Below are 19,655 nucleotides of genomic sequence, written 5' to 3' on the forward strand. Positions count from 1 at the left end.
AAAGTAATTTTTAAGACAAAACTCGGTAATATCTTACTTTTTCCACCATGTGTGAAAATCGTTTTTACATTAAATTAGGCACTGAAGCCCTAGCATTGCATTTCAATAACCCGGAGAGAGAGGTTCGTATCGAGTCCAATCTCAAATTGGCCCCCTGTGGAGCGTGGGCCCCACGTTGAGAAACACTGTCTAGACAATACATTTTTTTCGGAATTAAATATTACAAGTAGGAGACTGACATTTTTCCAACATGTGTTTTTGGGACGCCACGACTAAAAATCCTACTGAATAATAAATTCGCTGGATCGTAGTACTGTTATTTACAAAGCTTATCGAAAAATACTATTTTTTGAATTAATATTACATTTAAGTAGATGGGTGATTTACACACCTACATTTTTGTGATGACTCGACTGAAAATCCTACTGAATAATAAATTCGCTGGACTGTACTGATATTTAAACATTTACTTTACAAAGCGATTTTAGAGGTTCATAAGGGGGCGACCATAAATTACGTGAGGTGTTTTTTTAATATTCTGTCCGGCTCGTATCCAGGACCATAATTATGTTAAATGCTATAATTTGAAATCGACGGGATTATTAAAAGAATAAAAGAGATCATTCAATAATTTCAATCCTTTTTTATTTTTTTAAATGAATGTCATAATTTGGAATTTAGTATTTTATAAATAAGATGTTTGAAATGCGTTTTAAAAAATTAATAATATGGACATAGATCAATCGCCTAAAATAACTTAGTAGCAATTATATTAATTGAAAACTGGTGGCGTAAATAAAAGTGTCAGGCATCAACACTATTTATAGTTTACTAGCTACTCGGCCCGACTTCGCACGGGTGTACATGTATTTGTATATATAAACCTTCCTATTTAATCACTCTATCTATTAAAAAAACGGCTTCTCCGTTAGACGGATTATCCGTTGCGTAGTTTTAAAGATTTAAGCATACATAGGGACAGACAGCAACAGCAACTTTGTTTTATACTATGTAATAATGATAATGATGTTTAAACATATATTTTTATTACAAAAAACAAGTTAGTTATTTAAGTTTTTTTATGTTAAAAACTATGTGGGCAAACCTAGGTTTCTTCGAAACTATTTCTGCACCAAAAATAACCACCTATAAAATCATCTGGTACATCCTTATCCCATTTATTTGGGACGGCCTAATATTTTTCTCTTCCATTCATCTATGTTCGCAGTCATCTCGTTATTTACTCCCATACTTGCCATATCATCTTTCACACAGTCCATCCTTGTGCTATGCTCTTTTTCGGCCTTCCTCTGCCTTTATAATCATTCACATAAAAACAGGAAGGGATTTTTTAGAATAGAATAGAAAACAATTTATTCAAATAAACTTACATTGAAGCACTTTTGATTGTTAGTAATGTGGACTGATGACCCCATAGCTAGTATGTACCATGTCAGGTTGACCTTCACGCGGTTCCCTGGAAACCATAAATTTCTGGCGAATTTGTAACTGACCTGACATCATGCTCATTTTATCATCCTCCACTGGTGCCCCGCCAGGGTGAACCGTTAGCACAAGCGGGTGCACTATTATCATCCATTAAAAAAACACATATATATATAACTTCCTTAAAATATACTGACATAAATATAAACAATGATTAAATTGAAATTAACATTTATTAAAAATATCAATGGAATTAGGTCCTATACGGCACTATATTACTAACATTATATATCACACATTAACTATTCGAGAAATTCAGTACTTGAAAAACTAAGTTAACAAGTATGTATGTGCAGATTCTTATACTTTAGGGCAAGAAGTCTTCCTGAGATAATTCTTGCCGGAAGGAAGTGAGACCACTTTGACACCTTGTGGGAACACCTTGGGCAGCTGCTCTTCAGGCACCGTGGGCAGCACCATGCAATCATCACCCATCTGAAAATGAACTAAATGGTTTAGAAAAAAGAGTTATTTTTACTATACAGTACTCTATACAGAGTATACAATTCAATAATTACTACTAATTTATTTATTTATGTTACTGCCTGTTAATTATTACAACTTGATATTATGATAATAATAAATAAACCCAATATAATGACTAACGAATAGACAAAATTAAGACTAAATTCATATCAAATCTCTTTACGATCCACACAGCAGTTAGATCATGAAAAGGTAAGAAAATAGAGACATTGTGCTACTGTGATTGTATTGAAACAAAATTTTGGTACATAAATAAATTATTATTATTATTATTATTTTAATGCCACGTAATATAAATAAAATATAATAATACATAAATAAAAAACACGTAGAAAAAAAATGGGTTTTGTGCAAAAAATGAGCTACCCTTAACACTTAGGGGTATAAAAACGAGTCCCAAAACTGATATATTCCAAATGTTCCATTTCATTGGAATATATATATAGTTTAAATCATATAAAAAACGTACCTTCCAATCAACAGGGGTAGCAACCTTAGCTTTATCAGTCAATTGCAAAGAATCCAATACACGTAATATCTCACTGAAATAAAAAATAAATCAAATTCATATTCTTCATTTTCTATATTAATATCAAGACATAGCTTTAAACATTTAAAGCACATTATTATTAAGAATAGGAAATTGAAAATTGCATATCTATCTGACTAATATAAACATTAATGTTTGTGAGTATGGATGTTTGTTACTCTTCCACGCAAAAACTACTGAATAGATTCTGATGAAACTTCATAGTAACATAGCTTATACATCAGAAATACAAATTATATAAAATAATAAGTCTGCAATATATGATAAACTAGCTGTTCCCGCGACTTCGTCCGCGTGGAATTTTATTTTATTTTTCTAAAATAAAAGTAGCCTAAGTTACTCCTTATTACATCAATTATCTGCCAAAAAAAGTCCCGTTAAAATTGGTACAGCCATTTCAGAGATTAGCCGGAACAAACAGACCGACAACAGATAGAAATTGTAAAATGTGGTCTTTTGGTGTTGTACCGTATTTATATTCATATGCATGTAGTAAAAAATGGTTATTACAATACTACAAACAGACACTTCAATTTTATTTATATGTATAGATGTCAAGTAAGTGTGATGCAGATGGAGCCTCGCTACTCAGCTAGTTACTTATAATTTAGCTACTTAAATTATACCAGAGAATACAATTAACTAATTTATATATATTTTTAAATCATAACTGTTTTAAGAGACATTAATAATACTAACTCAAAGTTTCTCCCAGTAGTGGCCGGATATAGGAACGATAATCGGAACTTCTTATTAGAATCCACAATGAAAACTGCACGGGCTGTGAGAGGTATACCATTTGCATCCAATTCATCTTTATCCACCATACCTAACTTTGTAGCGACAGTGCGGTCCTTGTCTTCTATTATTGGATATGGGAACTTATCATCTTCATTATAACCTGAAATTTGTATCACGATAGGTCAATCCTTGTTATTTTTTATTTTTACATGGATAATTAAAAAGTGCATCCGCCTGCGCTAACGGTTTATGCAGGCGGGGCACCAGTGGAGGATGATAAGATGAGCATGAGGTCCATGTCAGTTCGCATATTGTGATTAAATAACCACTATTGTTTCCAGGGTCCCCAATAGGCAATTGTTAGTAATGAGGTCACATGTTATTAAGGAGATGTGTATGTGTGTATGCGTATGTGTGAGCAACCTTCTGAAACTTTGACTGCGCTATGTAGTCCACATAGCGCAGTCAAAGTTGCAGAAGGTTTCAGAAGGTTGCTCACACATACGCAACTCTAACAAAAGGTTAAGAGAAGGAACACCACAAGAGTCCGGTAGGACCTACCCTGGGGCTAATGGGTCCCCATGAGGTAATATTATAACAAGTAGTGACATTTTTTGTTTTTTTTTAACTTGGTATACTATTACTATGCTAGTATGAATCCAATATTTACACACAACACATTGCATTTTTTTATATAAAGCTGGGTTTCTTAGTAGTATTACTGTGGTCATAATTTCGAACACAGAAAATTGTATAACTGAAATTAGAATTGAAAAAAAATGGGGAATGACTCTTATTGAAATACTTGGTTGTTCTGTGAAGGTTTTCTATTAAAGTAATAAATTCCCAAATTGATTAAATCAAATGAAATACAAAATCTTAGGATATTTTAACTGCTTATAAATGTTTAAAATTTTTCGTATGAAATTACTACCACATTAACTTCTAAAATATGGTTATTGACCCTTATTTATTCCTATTGATTTGTTAATCTATTGCTGAGGACAATAATGAGGTATTAAGGAAGATAAACACTGTATGTTATATGTCTATTGATTGTAATTATCCACTGCCATTCAATAATCTTAACCAACACCAAACCCAATAAAAATAATAATAATAATCATATTATAACAATGTAAGTTTAATACCTGCATAGCATTTGATATCCTTGCACCACTCTATATGAGAAGATATTGAGTCACATGACAAGCCAATAACTTTCACATTCCGCTTTGTGAACTCCGGTAGTAGATTGAGAACTCGGGCAAGCTCTGTTGTACACACAGGTGTAAAATCAGATGGATGGGAAAACAGGACTCCCCAACTGAAAATTCAAAATATCTTTATTCATGTAGGTCCTTACAGACTCTTATGACATGTCAAATCTATCTTAATTTCTGAATCATTTTCAGATTAAAAGAACTGACAAGAAACTCTGCTCGTATTCATTTTAAATAAATGTTGTACTTTAATATCAACATTTGAAAACTCTAGTACAACACTAACATTTCTATTTCAATCGGTGATCAGTCACAAGACTATAAGCAGATGTGTTGAGTGCTACTTGATTTGCGATGAAGAGGCCGGCCACTTCTGCCTTACTACATCACATTCCTTCTCTAGTCTTTTGACTGTATGAGAAGGATCAACAGTAAGTAGTCGAGTACAACAATTACAATAGGTACAGGAAATAATACTGAATGAGACATTTGTAACCACACCATGTGGCACTTTCCCCAGATGATATATAAAATATAACATGATCACAGTATATTACTTACTAATTGTACTAAACTTTAATAAAAAGTATACTTACGAATCTCCTAGCCAATCGTGAAAGGCTATTTCTCCTTCAGTTGTATTTGCGGTGAAATTTGGAAAAACATCTCCCAAAAGTAACATTTTAATTTAAGCAAATGGATGACAAAATCCAATAATTACACAATTTATGAATGTATGTTACTAATAGTATTCATATATCCTGCTTTTTTTAAGAAATTGACAAATTCTATTTTCAAATAAGTCTTTTTCATATATAAGAAAAAGTTTAATGTATAAAATACTATTTTAAAAATTCAAGATTAACAGAAAAAGTTTTGATAAATGTATGTTTCCACAGAATTTCACAATAAGCGTGTTAGCTCTTTATATTTTAAGTATGATAAGTTCAATGTTTTTCCATTTTAAATTAATAGGTTAGTAATTATACATGTAAATATAAAATATAATATACTATAGATAGAGTACTCCTATAGCACAGATTACTATCACAGGTATCACAGAGCAGTAAAATATTATGGAGTAAATTTAAATAAAGATTACGGTATACTGTTACAGTTTGACATTAGCTTATCCTAACGATGCTGATGTACCATCGGTTAAAAAACATACATTTTATCATTACTTTAGAAATGTCTAAACTTGTAAATATCTTGGCATCCTTTCTAGCGTATGTCCATTTTTCCGATTAGCTCCAACGTTAAATGGCCCCAAAAAATGTAACATAAATTAAAAACTAAATTCGAGCCAATCGACTATGTATCAGCAGCCTAAGCAACTGTATAATGTCTTAATGACAGAGATGCTGCCATATAATCTACTACAATTAAATATTGCTAAAATTTCCGCAACACCTAGGAAATATTAAAACTGCCAAAATAACTAAAACTTTCATTCCTATAGAACTTAACTTCCATAAAAAGTAAACAAAGGGGTCACAGGCACGTCTAGTGATGACCAAAATCAGTATGAATCAATAATCGTATTGGATATTTCGATTAATATATTGAATGATTCGCTTTACTACTTTGAGCATACGGTACTATATAAAGATTAGACTAAGACTCGACCCATTGGCTGTGTGGCATGCGGCCAACAGCATTAGAGTAATCCGAAAAAATAACAAAAAAAAAGGCTGTGCGGCCAGATATTGCATCCTTGTGCATTTTCTACCGCATATATCACGGTGAGTGTTTTGAGGAATAGTTCGGATTAACACCGACTGCTGATTTTCACCTCCGTACCACCCGGCAGAAACTAAAATACCATCCGGGGTCATTTGGATAAATAGCGGTCCTCTATAGAGCGGTTTTCTAGAAACTTTTTAGCACGCACAACTGCATTACGGAATGACCTTCCCACAATGGTATTTCCGAACCGATATGATATTGAAACCTTCAAGAAAAGAGCTTATTTCTTTTTAAAAGGCCGGCAACGCATTTACAATTCCCCTGGCGAGTGCACATGGGCTCTTCAATCACTTACAATGACCAACTTCAAATATCAATCATTTTAAAACAGAAGAGCATTATTTGCTTCCTCTACCTTTTCTACTATGTAAGGTTATATTTAATTTACTGACAAGGAGTTTAAATTGATATTTAAATCACGAAGGAACATGAAGAGTTGAAAATAATTTATGACCAGAAAATCCTCAACACCAATACTCAACCCATAGTCATAAAGTCTCCACAATTATGGGGAGTTTTGCTCAATGAGGTATTATGGCCTACCATAAATTTATTGTCTCTATAAATATAAGGATGGGAATTTTGCTATAAAAATCGATTGTTTTTCTTTGTTGAATGAATAATTGATGCTTACAATAGATATTTTGAGAAATTTTAATTTTTTTAAATATACTTAACTCTTTAATATTTTATCTAGGTGATATATATAGTTTTATAGATATTTACTTGCGTCAAACTCATTTATCTTCTTTATAGGATAAAAATCATGAGAGGAAAAAAACAGTTTTTAGGTAATTTATCTTAATCAATCTATTATCACATCAAACACCATTAACCACAATAATATTATTATTGGAAATATATCCACATGTATGTAATCACAAAGAAATATATAAACGTCTATATCAACTCTGTATTTAAATTAAAAAATATTTTTCAAGCATTATATTTTCTAATATGCTGCAATATTGTGCTACACTTGATTCGGATTTCCTTAATATATATTATACATTATTTTTTTACATACTATTAATATTTTAGAAAGACAACAGATCAGAAAAAATAGAATAGTTGAGAATTTATAATTTTTAAGATAAAAATACACCGTAAATAAAGAATTTAGGAAAGATCATTCAAATATGCAAACAGATATAATCGTAATTTATTATGGAGAGACATTAAAAATCATAGGTACATTCTTTTTTATATTGACAAATTTGAATGGCCGGTATGGTACCATAACTTCACGTATCCATACTAGATGGTACAAACTAATTATAACTACCTACATACGTCATTTATTTAAGTTTGTACATGAATGTATCGAACATTAATGTACAATCATGTTCATTACCATTCATGTACAATCTTTAAATACTAAGTTTGCAATTTAGAAATTTTATAACATATTTTAATTATTTACACAAGTTTAGAATATGGGAACTATGAATTTTTAGCGGAAAAATTTTCTAAATAATTATTCCGAACGTTATAATAATATCCCAATTCTTTTATAAATTCTGAGACTCTTATATAACCTTGTGAAATAGATATACTTGAAAATATTATTGTTTTAGAGACATAAAGATTACGAAAGTCGTCGTCATAGAATTAAAGTCTCAAATCGTGTATGGTCTTAATCGAATAATCGATTTAATTGATTATCCGCCAAACAGGCAACACCACAGTACTCGCTACGCTAATCAATGGCGAATAGCAACGGCTTATTAGCGTCACCGTCAATGACCCAACCCGATAAATGAATTTGTAAATTTCAACTATATACGCAACGTGTTGATATTTAGTTTACAGTTTTTTTTCTTTATATCTTCATAAGGTAAGCGACACTTCATTTGATTTATCTTTTCCGTTTGTATTACAACAAAAAACTTGTGTTCCGATTCTACACAAAATGGACGTCAAATAGTATTGTGACGTGATTATGTAAAAATGAATAACATATCTGTGGGTATTTACTATTTTTTCATGAATTTGCGACAAATACAAAGGTACATGTATTTTTTAAATTTGTATGTGAAAGATTTCATGAATGTAAATATATCATAGAAGCCATTGTGACTATTGTTAGCGGTCTGCCACGGTAATGAAGATGAGGCATGGCGATGACTAGCCTTACAATAAATGTGAGCTGTCTGCTTGTTGAATAATATGATACGAATAGCGATCTCTTTGTTTCTATATTTATTTCAGTCTATCTTCCTGCTGCTATTTTATTTTATTTACATCACGTCTATTACGGTCATTGCCCTCTTAATTTTAGTCTATTATAGATATATATGTAGGTCTCAAATGTATTGTATTACTATCGTAGTGTATGTCATAATTTGGGTCCAATTAATAAAGATTGTTTATTAACCTCAAATTAAGGCAATTTACTAATATTTTATTAAAAATTCATATTTAGTAGCTGCAGATTACTATATTATATTTAAAAATATTGTTTGGCTGTGCTAGACTTTTTTTGCACGTTTAGCTATTCCTTTATATTTTTATCTCTATGTAATTTATATATTTTATTGCACATTATATTATTTGTAGTATTTACAGCAGCACATTGTTCTAAGAAAAATAATTGTGTGCGAATTTTAATTTAGGCTATATTAATCCCTTATTATTGCATTATATAGCACACCTATTACAGTTCAGAATAACTCAAAATTTTAAACAATTTGAATTACAGTTTTAAGTTGAATACTTAGGGTTGATTTTCTAATATTTTAAATTTTCAATTCCATACTGTATTAGGTGTGTGTGTAACTATAGATAAGTATCATACATGATAGTTTAATGTGGCACTGGCCGCTTAGCGTTATTATATGTATATGTATATATATATATATATCTATTATGCAGTGTTTCCCAATTAGTGGTATGCATACCCCAGGGGTATGTGACGTTGCGTCAAGGGGTACATGTGGCTATCAGTATAACACACACACACTCCCAAACTATCATATTTATAATATTAGTGAGATTTGTACAATAAGGTGTACACGAGGTTTGATGTCTTTTTGAAGTGGTACGCAACAAAAACTAATTGGGAACCACTGGTCTATTGCATGTCCAAAATTTGAGGCTACATTAGTTTTAATTCCCTCTTAATGTGTATATGGCACACCTAATTCAATACAAAAGAACTAAAAAATTTTATAATTAAAATTAGATTTTAAAGTTAAATAGTTAGGGTAGATTTTCCAAAATTTGTATATTTTGAGTTCATTCCGTATTGTATTAGGTGTATGCATTATGTATCATACTTCAGTGTGGCACTGGCCGCTTAGCGTTATTGTCTATTGCATGACCAAAATTTGGCGCTACGTTAATTTGTTTTTTTTGGATATGCTACTGTCATCTGTAAGGATCTTGAATAAATTCTCACTTTTTCATAGCAGTACTGTATGCATGGAATTTGAATGGTATTACACCTGTAGGGTAATAGTGTATCCAATCACTCAAATCGATTGAGTGATTGGTATGTTCAGTTTAGTGTAAATAAAATAAATTGTTATTGTTTATAAAAATGTACAGTTTTGTACCATTACTAATCATTTAATTAAAATAATTAATATTTGATTAAAGTAGAAGTGTATTTGCAGTATTATTCTACAATTTTATTTAATAAAATCTGCAACACAGGTACATAGAATTGCTGTTAAGATTTACTATGAGAATATATCTTTTGGTTACTAAATGCACAGAAGATTTATTTCATTACTCTTTCAATTACAAATTAAGAGCACTGGTTTCAATTTTGGTAACAAAACATTTAAAAAATGTATAAATCCTAAAATTTCATACTGGGGTGCCCACTGTATTGAAGCCTAAAAGACCATTGATGGTGTTTTCACACATGTGAACTACTGCTTCAATGAATATCATTCATAAATGTAAAGGATTACATCATATCATAATTACGCATGAAAAGTGTATACCCTATAGCAATCTAAAAAATAAACATCGTCCAGCCATACATCAAATAAATTTTGAAATGGAAAACCTTAAATATATATTGTTTATCACAGAGTATTTACTCACTTCATTTGATGCCTTTGAACTGGTCATAAAGAAAAACAACCACTATTCATATAGTGGAAACCAATCTGATATGCTTTAAAGGGAAGTTTTTTCCTACTTGCCATATTCACCCAACATAGTCTCCTCCGATTTTTAGTTATTTTGTTTCATAGTGTATGGCCTGGTGCTTTTATTCTTATAAAGAATGGATTGACAGCCGCAAAAACATATAATTTCGTAACTCATTTACAGCCAGATAGATGGGAGAAAGAAGAGTGGTCTCCAGCAATGGGCAATACTTGTGAAATGTTTTGTTCCTTATATTTGAAATAAAGTTATTTTGTAATTGAAATTTAAAAACAGTGAGAACTTATTCAAGATTCTTTTATTTTTTTAATAAATTTATATTTTTTTTTTTATTTGCACACACATTTTATTTACACTAGTTTACTTGTAATAAAACTTTAGTACTACCCTAGTGCAGAGATGATCTTATAAGCTATGGGTTTCGAAATTTCGAAGCGAATTCAAGTTTTACTAGCAAAAAATTACAAGATACACATTAATTTAATTACACTTAAATCTCCCAGATACATTCAGTGTAAAATTACATTGAAATCTACCCATTTTACCATAATTGAGAATCAAAACAGTTTTTATCGTTTTTTATCTTATTATAAATGCGAATGTTTGTGAGTATGTATTGATGTTTGATACTGTTCTAGACAACTAGTTATGCCCGCAACTTCGTTTATTTCTACTTCCGCGTTTTATAGTGACTATGACCAAATGTAGAAAAAATATTCAAAAATTAAAATAAATATTTCCATTCGATTTCTATACGATTCGATTCATTCGATTTTCCATCGTCTATTTTATTTTAGCCCCATAATGGTAATCTTTACAAACATTGAATGTCATATTTATTTATATTTTATCAAGTCAAAAGAATAAGTTTCAAACGTCTAGCTTTAAAAATGATGAACATTTAAACTCCCCCTTCAACCCTTTGAAACCCTCTTCTTTTTATTTCTACTTCAACATCCTAAAATATAAATTTCAAGGTTCTAGTTTTAAAAATAACGAATTTCCATATATAATTTCATCTCCCCTTTCAACCCTTACAACCCTTATTTCGTATTTACCATTATAAAGTAGCCTGTGTTCTTCCTCAGGGTGTAGACTATCTGTGTACCAAAATTCATTTAAATGGGTTCAGTAATTTTAGCGCGAAAGCGAGACAGACTTTACAGACTGGCAGAGTTACTTTCGGAGTTTTAATAAATGCGAATAATAATTTTATTGTTATTATAATAATCTGATATTATTAGAAGTCTGCGCGCGTACGGCTAGTATAAAATAAATCTGAGGTCTAAAAGGGATAAGTTGGACAGTATCTAAAACCATTATGCAAATCATTCTATCTATAAAACCTCTCATTAACATATTTTAATGTTTTCTAATGCATATGCATATTTTGTTCCATTTTTATTGAGTTGTCTATAAAATCATATTGCTACTATTAATGATTACTCATACAACATTATCTTATAATTAGGGTTGCCAACTTTTTTTGACAATAAAAACGTATAAACGGGTTTGAATAGGAAAAATAAAAGTTTTATAAAAATATATTTTTAAACTTTTTTTGCATTAAAAACGTATTTTTGTCTGCTTTTAACACTAGGGTTGTGACAAATCTCACAACTCACAACTGACATCTAATATTTCGTTCAGTAATAATAAATCGTTTAGTACCCATAATGAGTATTTTGTTTTACGCATCACAGTACGGGTTGAAAATAAAGTATTTTGCATACTTTATGTAAAAGTATAAATATTATTACCAAAGATAAAGTAGGCTACGTTATAATAATGTATAGTTGGCAACCCTACTTGTAATATCCAAATACAGAATTTATTACTCATCATAGTATTCCATAAAGTCTTTAATGTTATAAACGCGGAAGTTTGTGAGTATGTTTGTTACTCTTTCACGTAGAAACTAGATAGAGAGATCGATATATCGGTTATTTGTTTGTTACTAATCACACACAATTACATCTTCATAAAAATAGACAATACATAATACGAGATAAGATTTACAAGTTTGTGTTATTGTGTCTGATCTGTAGCAATATAAAAAGGTCGAAGCTCAGCGTGGAACATTATTCAGGGAACAAAACACTGATTTTCAGCTTCAACCCATTTGAGAGTATCTGAAAATAATAATTAAAATAAATATAAAATAAAAAGAGCTGTCTGTGCGGTGTGTGTATAATAATAATAATAGTGTAAATAGTTCAGAGTACAATTTGATATAATTGTAACTAAGTGGTAAGGATTAATCGAGAAATTAAAAAAATATATTACATGGATTAATTAAATATATACTTATTATTTAATTAGTCCACTTAATATAATAATAAACTACTGGACGGATTTTAATAAAACTTTATAGTAATATAGCTTATGCATCAGAATAACACAGGTTATATTTTAGATTGAAATGTGTATACTGAAATGTGACGCGGGTTAAACCGCGGGCCAGCTAGTATTGTTTATATAAAATTGATATATCACCACAAACTAGCTTATCAGTAATTAGTCATTTATATATTTTTAAATAGTTGTCAAGTATTAGTTGCATAGTAATTTTATATTATTGTTTCAGGCATTGTGACGTTGCTATGATCAGTGCATCTCTGCAAATAGCAAGTCAAAGCTAGAGGTGTCAAAATAATTTAAAAAGTTAGCAAACATTACTTGAATATGCAGACGATCAAGTGCGTTGTGGTGGGCGACGGTGCAGTCGGTAAAACATGCCTGCTCATAAGCTATACAACCAACAAATTCCCATCGGAGTATGTGCCCACTGTGTTTGATAACTATGCCGTAACTGTCATGATTGGAGGAGAACCGTACACTTTAGGTCTCTTTGATACTGCTGGTTAGTATGATTTATATACGACTGACAAAACGCCTACTGAATCTCCATAGGCATAACCTCAAAATAATGATATGGACTATAAGGGGCCACTGTCCCTTACACAACCACCTGTGCACAATAGGTGCTACAGACAGACCACTTTGTCGAGGCTGTTTTGAAGCCGGAGAAATGGCTGCTCACGTAATCCTAGAGTGTGTAGTAGTACAACGAAAACAAATCCTCGGAACGGTGAGGTCGCTCCGTGAAGCCTGTGAAGACACCAGGCTGCGCTTTTGGGAGGAGCTTGGTTGGGTACTTTAGTAGTCTGCCTCTACACGCACAACAGCCCTGTTAAGAGGCTAATTGCGGAGAATAGAGTCCAACTTACATTACATTACATACATATGTGTATATATTTTTGTTTTAATGTATACTAATGAAAATTATTTCATTGGTGCATTAGCACCTGCATGGAGGATAATGAGATGGACATGAGATCAGGTCAGCGCATGTTGACAAATTCACCAGGAAATTTTCATGGTTTCTAGAGGGAACCTGACAAGGTGAAGGTTAACCTGACATGGTACATTGCTAACAATTGGGTTATTAATCCACATTACAAACAATCCCTTTGCCCCCCAATATTTGTATTTTTTTTAATGGATGATAATGAAATGCACCCGCCTGCGCTAACGGTTTACCAGACTGGCGCTGGCAGAGCACCAGTAGAGGATAATAAGATTGCATGAGGTCAGGTCAGTTAGTCCATCATGGCAAATTCACCAGGAAATTTTCATGGTTTCTAGGGGGAACCTGGCAAGGTGAAGGTCAACCTGACATGGTACATTGCTAACAATTGGGTTATTAATCCACATTACAAACAATCCCTTTGCCCCCCAATATTTGTATTTTTTTTAATGGATGATAATGAAATGCACCTGTCTGCGCTAACGGTTTACCAGACTGGCGCTGGCAGAGTACCAGTGGAGGATAATAAGATTGCATGAGGTCAGGTCAGTTAGTCCATCATGGCAAATTCACCAGGAAATTGTCATAATAGATTCTAGTAGGAATCTTGTCAAGGTGGATGTTAACCTGACATAATGCATTGCTAGCAATTGAGTTACTAATTCACATTATTAGCAATCCCCTTCCTACATTATTATATGCATTTTTTTAATGGATGATAATGTTATGGCGTGGCTCCAGTAAAGGATGATAAGATGTGCTCACGTTAGTTAGCGCATGTGAACGAATTACATGTTCAGGAATTTATCATGATGGTTTCCATAGGGAATACAATGGATGTCAACCTGACATGGTACATTGCTAGCAATTGGGTTATTAATCCAGATTACTAACAATCCCATTTCCCCACAGTATATGCATATTTTGTTATCAAATTATATGTATTTCACTACGTTGTATGTAGTACATTAAGTTGATTTATTGTTGGTATGATTCATTTAATCAATAACTATTTATACAGGCCAGGAAGACTACGACAGGCTGAGGCCTCTGAGTTATCCTCAAACGGATGTTTTCCTCGTGTGCTTTAGTGTGGTGAGCCCTAGTTCATTTGAAAATGTGAAGGAAAAGGTATTGTTATTATATACTTTATTATGTTATGATTGTTGTTAAATTATACTATTAACTAGCTGTCCTGGCAAACATCATTTTGCTATATAAATACAAAATATCTTTATTCATGTAGGTCTATTACAGACTCTTATATGTCAAATCTACCGTCGTTTCGGAATTATTTCTAGATGAGAAGAACTGACAAGAATTTTTTTTAACATTATTACATTTTTTGACAATTTCATTATTACATAGAATACAATAAAGTTGCTGTCGTTGTCTGTCCGTCCCTCCCTATGTATGCTTAAATCCTTAAAACTACGCAACGGATTTCGACGCGGTTTTTTTTTTAAATAGATAGAATGATTCAAGAGAAAGTTTTATATAATAGAAGATAGATATTACTAAATTTTAATCATGTATCTATGTAGTAATTACAAACAGAATTACAATTCTTTACATAATGATAAATTGTCATAACAATTTATATATATATATATATATATTTAATAAATCATTAATCATACTAGCTGTACTCGCGACTTCGTCCGCGTGGAATTTATCTTTATTTTTCTAAAATAAAAGTAGTCGTAAGTTACTTTTTATTACATCAGCTACCTGCCAATAAATATCCCGTCAAAATCGGTCCAGCCATTTCAGAGATTAGCCGGAACAAACAGACAGACAGACAGACAGACAACAATTGTAAAAAATGTTACTTTGATGTATGTAACATTTATATTCATATGCATGTAGTAAAAAATGGTTATTTCAATATTACAAACAGACACTTCTTATTTATATGTACAGATTAATGACCAAATTAAATAATTACAGTGGGTACCTGAAATAACTCACCACCAACAGAAGACACCGTTCCTATTAGTGGGCACGCAAATAGACCTGCGAGATGATCCGGCAACCATGGAGAAATTAGCAAAGATAAAACAGAAACCAGTGTCTCTAGAACAAGGCGAGAAGCTTGCGAAGGAACTGAAAGCGGTCAAATATGTTGAGTGCTCCGCTCTTACACAGGTATATATTGTATTATTATCTTCTCTAATATGTAATTATATTGAAAGCTCTTATGGTGTAGTGGTTTAGCACACCGCCTGGTCACCTACGATGGGCGCGGATTCAATTCCTCGCACTGTATAAACATTTGTATTTATGAGTATGATTAATTGTATCGATCTGGGTGTTCTTTATGTATAATGTGTATGTATTTATAAATAAAAATCTATGTATTTGTATCAGTTATCTAGTACCCATAACACAAGCTTTAGGTAGGTTTACTTGGGTCTAGATGACGCTGAGTGAATTGTCTTGAGATTATTATTGTTATATTACATGAAAATAAAACGACAAATGTGCTTGGCAATAGTTGTTCAGGATTTTTATTTAATATTTGACTTAACACCTTCATAAGTATATAATGTAAATAAAATGGCTTAAAAAAATACAGTTTAGTTTCTTGCCAGTGCTTTTTAATTGAATCTTCTGTATACTGAACTGGATAGTAGGGACAATATATTATAAAAAATACTCTCTAAGTGGCTAAAATGTCCTAAGTAAGCAAATTATGTTACATTATTGTTTGATTTAAAATAAACGGAATTTGAACCTTCACACTAGTTAAATAGGCATCAATAAATTTAAGATAATATGTATTCAGGCATACATATATTTACACATCTATTTCGGGTGAGAATTGAAGAATAGTTTTTTATAATAATTCAAAATATCTTTATTCATGTAGGTCTATTACAGACTCTTATGATATGTCAAATCTACCGTCAGTTCGGAATGATTTCGAGATGGGAATTGATACGACTCGTATTCTTTTCAAATACATGTTGTGCATCTTTACAATAATACACAGTCATTAAAATTCAAATTTGGGAGAATAGAGTGACTACCACTATATGCGATTGCAAAAAACAAAAAATCTAATCAGAGTTCGTGACCTAAACAGACCAGTTCACCAAGCAGCACCTGTTCACGAGTATGACGGATGCCTGCCATAATTGCACTCAACCATATTTGAGGATCGAACTTTATAGCGAGCATGACAGTTTCAAGTTACTCCACTACGTCAATTATATTATTTACAGCTTAGGCTGTACCGATCACAGTTTTCACCCATTACAATATGTAATGTACATTTAATAAATGTAAATGTAAACAATAAAATAAACAATAATATAAAATTACTTATTTTCATATCATTCACCTGTATTAGACTGGACTAGAATTGTGAATTATTATGAACTAGCTACTCGCCGCAGCTTCGCACGGGTGTAAATGTATTACATATAAAAAACCGTCCCCAAGAGAAAGTTTACGTAGTTTTAAAGATTTAAGCAGGACGGACAGACAGCGACAGCGACTTTGTTTTATACTATGTAATGATTTACAAGAAGATATTATCGTATAACACAGTTAATTACAATTACTTTGTTTCCATTACAGAAAGGACTGAAAAATGTATTCGACGAGGCAATATTAGCAGCATTGGAGCCTCCAGAGCCAGTTAAGAAAAGGAAATGTGTGCTGTTCTAGACACGCCGCCGGAACTCAGTGACTGGGCTATGTGCTGCAAACGGCGTCGTCTCCCTTACACAGCACGTGTATGAGATATCTAACACCTGTAATATTGAACTTATTTTTATAAATTTTATAATTACTGGTCTATTATAATTATTATGCCATAATAAAAATAATGAATATTACAGCTATACTAGGGAAGTGACTATTAAGCTACAATGTAACCAAGCAGCCCTTTGCAGTTTTTCCACGATTAAAAAATATAACTAGCGGCGACTGTTCAATGTATTCATATATTTGATATAATTTAAGTTTTATTTAATAATTATTAAGTGGTTATTCATACCTACCATTTAATGTATTTAATTATTTTAAAGAAATTGAACTGAAATTATAATATTTTAATCACTGGCTATTGTATAATGGATTTCGCCGTGCAATATGAGTTGTATTCAATGAAGCAACATTATGCACAATGTTTAGTATGCACAGTGCGAAATACCATCTACATAAATTTTACTTGGTAATACATTATGTAATAAAGTATTAAAACAGTAATTAATAAATGCATGAATTTTAATAATTACAACGCCTGTCTGATCGACAGCCGTCCATTTATGTGTGTTTGCTATAATTTCAATGTGTTCTTATTTTATTTAAAGATACCTAATTACTTTTTTTAACAAATAAAGACTAAGGAATAAATTAATAGAATAGTTTAAACATAGATAAATCATTGTTAATGAAATACCATAACTAAATTCAATATACATATTTTTCTACAGTAAATTAAAATAATGCCCTAATGCCATGAAAGTCTAAAACTGATCAGACGATCAAATGATTTTCATACCTGACATACGTAGAGAGAACATGTAGGTCAGGGATGCTGTTGCAATGCTGACAATTATATAATTTTCAATTATTTTTTCATCTATATAATTGAGTTTTATTTGTATTATGTTATATTTTGACTGAATTAAATATATTCATTCCGTGCGATTCGTTTAATAAATCATTGAACGAAGAAAAGTTAAGCCAAAGCTCTAGAAGGGCAAGTACTTCGCATTTTTTTATTATACAAACTCATATAATATTACATGTACATGTACAAATGTTCAATGTACATGCACCTTAACAGTATTTAGTGAAGTACCTACAGCGTCGCAACTTGGAAAGTCAATCAATAGTTTATATGTCTTGTATTGTCCAATATATAAAAATTGGAGTATTAATACCGTATTTATTAATTAGAGTAACATAACATTTTGTATTGGTTATATACGCAATCAAAGGTGTATATACATAATTTGAATTTATTGGATGCTTTTGGTTTATAAATATATTGGCATTTATATAGTTTTTATAAACATTAGATGTACAATTGTGCAAGATCATAGTCGAGCCAACGAGACGGCTATGAGGTACGATACGCCTTAGAGTGCAATATGAAAATGAGTTGTAATAATTCATCGCTACATTAAATAATTGTAATTAATTAACAAATGTATTTGAATTGAATACCTATAATGAATGCTACATATTCCACCAGGATTGTGTAATAATATAATAATTTTATTAGTGATGGAGTTTAAACTTATTCAGTTAATATTTTTATAATCTGAAATTATTTTCTTAATTGTCTTTATATATTAATGGATTTATTATAATTCTTTTGTGTCAGTAAATAGCTATAGGTGTATATTGCATTAAAAATAAATATAAGAAATATATAATGGTTTTTTATTCGACACCTTAAGTAAGTTGGAGAAATTCTTGACAAGAACATAATTTCATCTATACTTATAATAAATCTATAGAGAGGTCAATTCTGTACATGAAATATATTTCCAAAAGAACTATCAGGGGGTGAATAGTGATCAATACTGATGCCAAAAATGCATGTTCGTTATAGAAACAAAAACTACTAGACGGATTTTAACGAAATTAGGTACAATTATTCTTCATACTCCTGGGCAGGCTATATAGTATACTTTTCATCACGCTACGATCAATACGAGCATTGAAGGGAAATGTTAGGAAAACACAACCAAACAACAACAAACAAAACCGCTGAACTGTGAGGACATGGACTACTTATTTTACGAAAAACGACGGAATTGCAGGCAAAAAAAATTTATATTGTTACATTCAGTTACTGAGAGGTAGGTTACACGAGGTCTCGCGGGATCCCGATCTCGCGAGATCTCGTGTAATTTTCGGGATCAATCCCGACGCATCATATGACGAGATCCCGTTCGAGATTGATAGGATTGGGCGGCAGTGAAAAAGAAATAAAAAATATAAT

The 19,655-nt window shown here is 31.4% G+C and overlaps 2 protein-coding genes across 2 annotated transcripts; one reads left to right on the plus strand and one right to left on the minus strand.

The window, feature by feature from the left end:
• Nucleotides 1-1,660: 1,660 nt before the first annotated feature.
• Nucleotides 1,661-5,839, minus strand: LOC131853064 (peroxiredoxin-6-like). The gene is made up of 5 exons (XM_059203860.1): nucleotides 5,103-5,839; nucleotides 4,435-4,610; nucleotides 3,242-3,443; nucleotides 2,462-2,534; nucleotides 1,661-1,941 (listed from the first exon to the last, which is right to left on the minus strand). The coding sequence occupies exons 1-5, from the start codon at nucleotides 5,186-5,188 to the stop codon at nucleotides 1,807-1,809; spliced, it is 672 nt and encodes a 223-aa protein (XP_059059843.1). The 5' UTR covers nucleotides 5,189-5,839; the 3' UTR covers nucleotides 1,661-1,806.
• Nucleotides 5,840-7,945: 2,106 nt separating this feature from the next.
• Nucleotides 7,946-18,027, plus strand: LOC131853066 (cdc42 homolog). The gene is made up of 5 exons (XM_059203862.1): nucleotides 7,946-8,092; nucleotides 12,965-13,240; nucleotides 14,709-14,818; nucleotides 15,638-15,835; nucleotides 17,273-18,027. The coding sequence occupies exons 2-5, from the start codon at nucleotides 13,063-13,065 to the stop codon at nucleotides 17,360-17,362; spliced, it is 576 nt and encodes a 191-aa protein (XP_059059845.1). The 5' UTR covers nucleotides 7,946-8,092; nucleotides 12,965-13,062; the 3' UTR covers nucleotides 17,363-18,027.
• The last annotated feature ends 1,628 nt before the right edge of the window (nucleotides 18,028-19,655 follow it).

This window comes from Achroia grisella, unplaced genomic scaffold (assembly GCF_030625045.1).
Source record: "Achroia grisella isolate CSIRO2021 unplaced genomic scaffold, CSIRO_AGI_Agris_v1 utg874, whole genome shotgun sequence".
Classification (NCBI taxonomy): domain Eukaryota; kingdom Metazoa; phylum Arthropoda; class Insecta; order Lepidoptera; family Pyralidae; genus Achroia; species Achroia grisella.

Coding starts and splice junctions, on each gene's coding strand:
- LOC131853064 (XM_059203860.1), bottom strand. CDS start 5,188: ATGTTACTTTTGGGAGATGTTTTTCCAAATTTCACCGCAAATACAACT. Junction 2,535..3,241: donor ACTACTGGGAGAAACTTTGA/GTTAGTATTATT, acceptor TTTTTATTTCAG/TGAGATATTACGTGTATTGG. Junction 1,942..2,461: donor CTACCCCTGTTGATTGGAAG/GTACGTTTTTTA, acceptor GTTCATTTTCAG/ATGGGTGATGATTGCATGGT.
- LOC131853066 (XM_059203862.1), top strand. CDS start 13,063: ATGCAGACGATCAAGTGCGTTGTGGTGGGCGACGGTGCAGTCGGTAAA. Junction 13,241..14,708: donor AGGTCTCTTTGATACTGCTG/GTTAGTATGATT, acceptor CTATTTATACAG/GCCAGGAAGACTACGACAGG. Junction 15,836..17,272: donor AGTGCTCCGCTCTTACACAG/GTATATATTGTA, acceptor TTTCCATTACAG/AAAGGACTGAAAAATGTATT.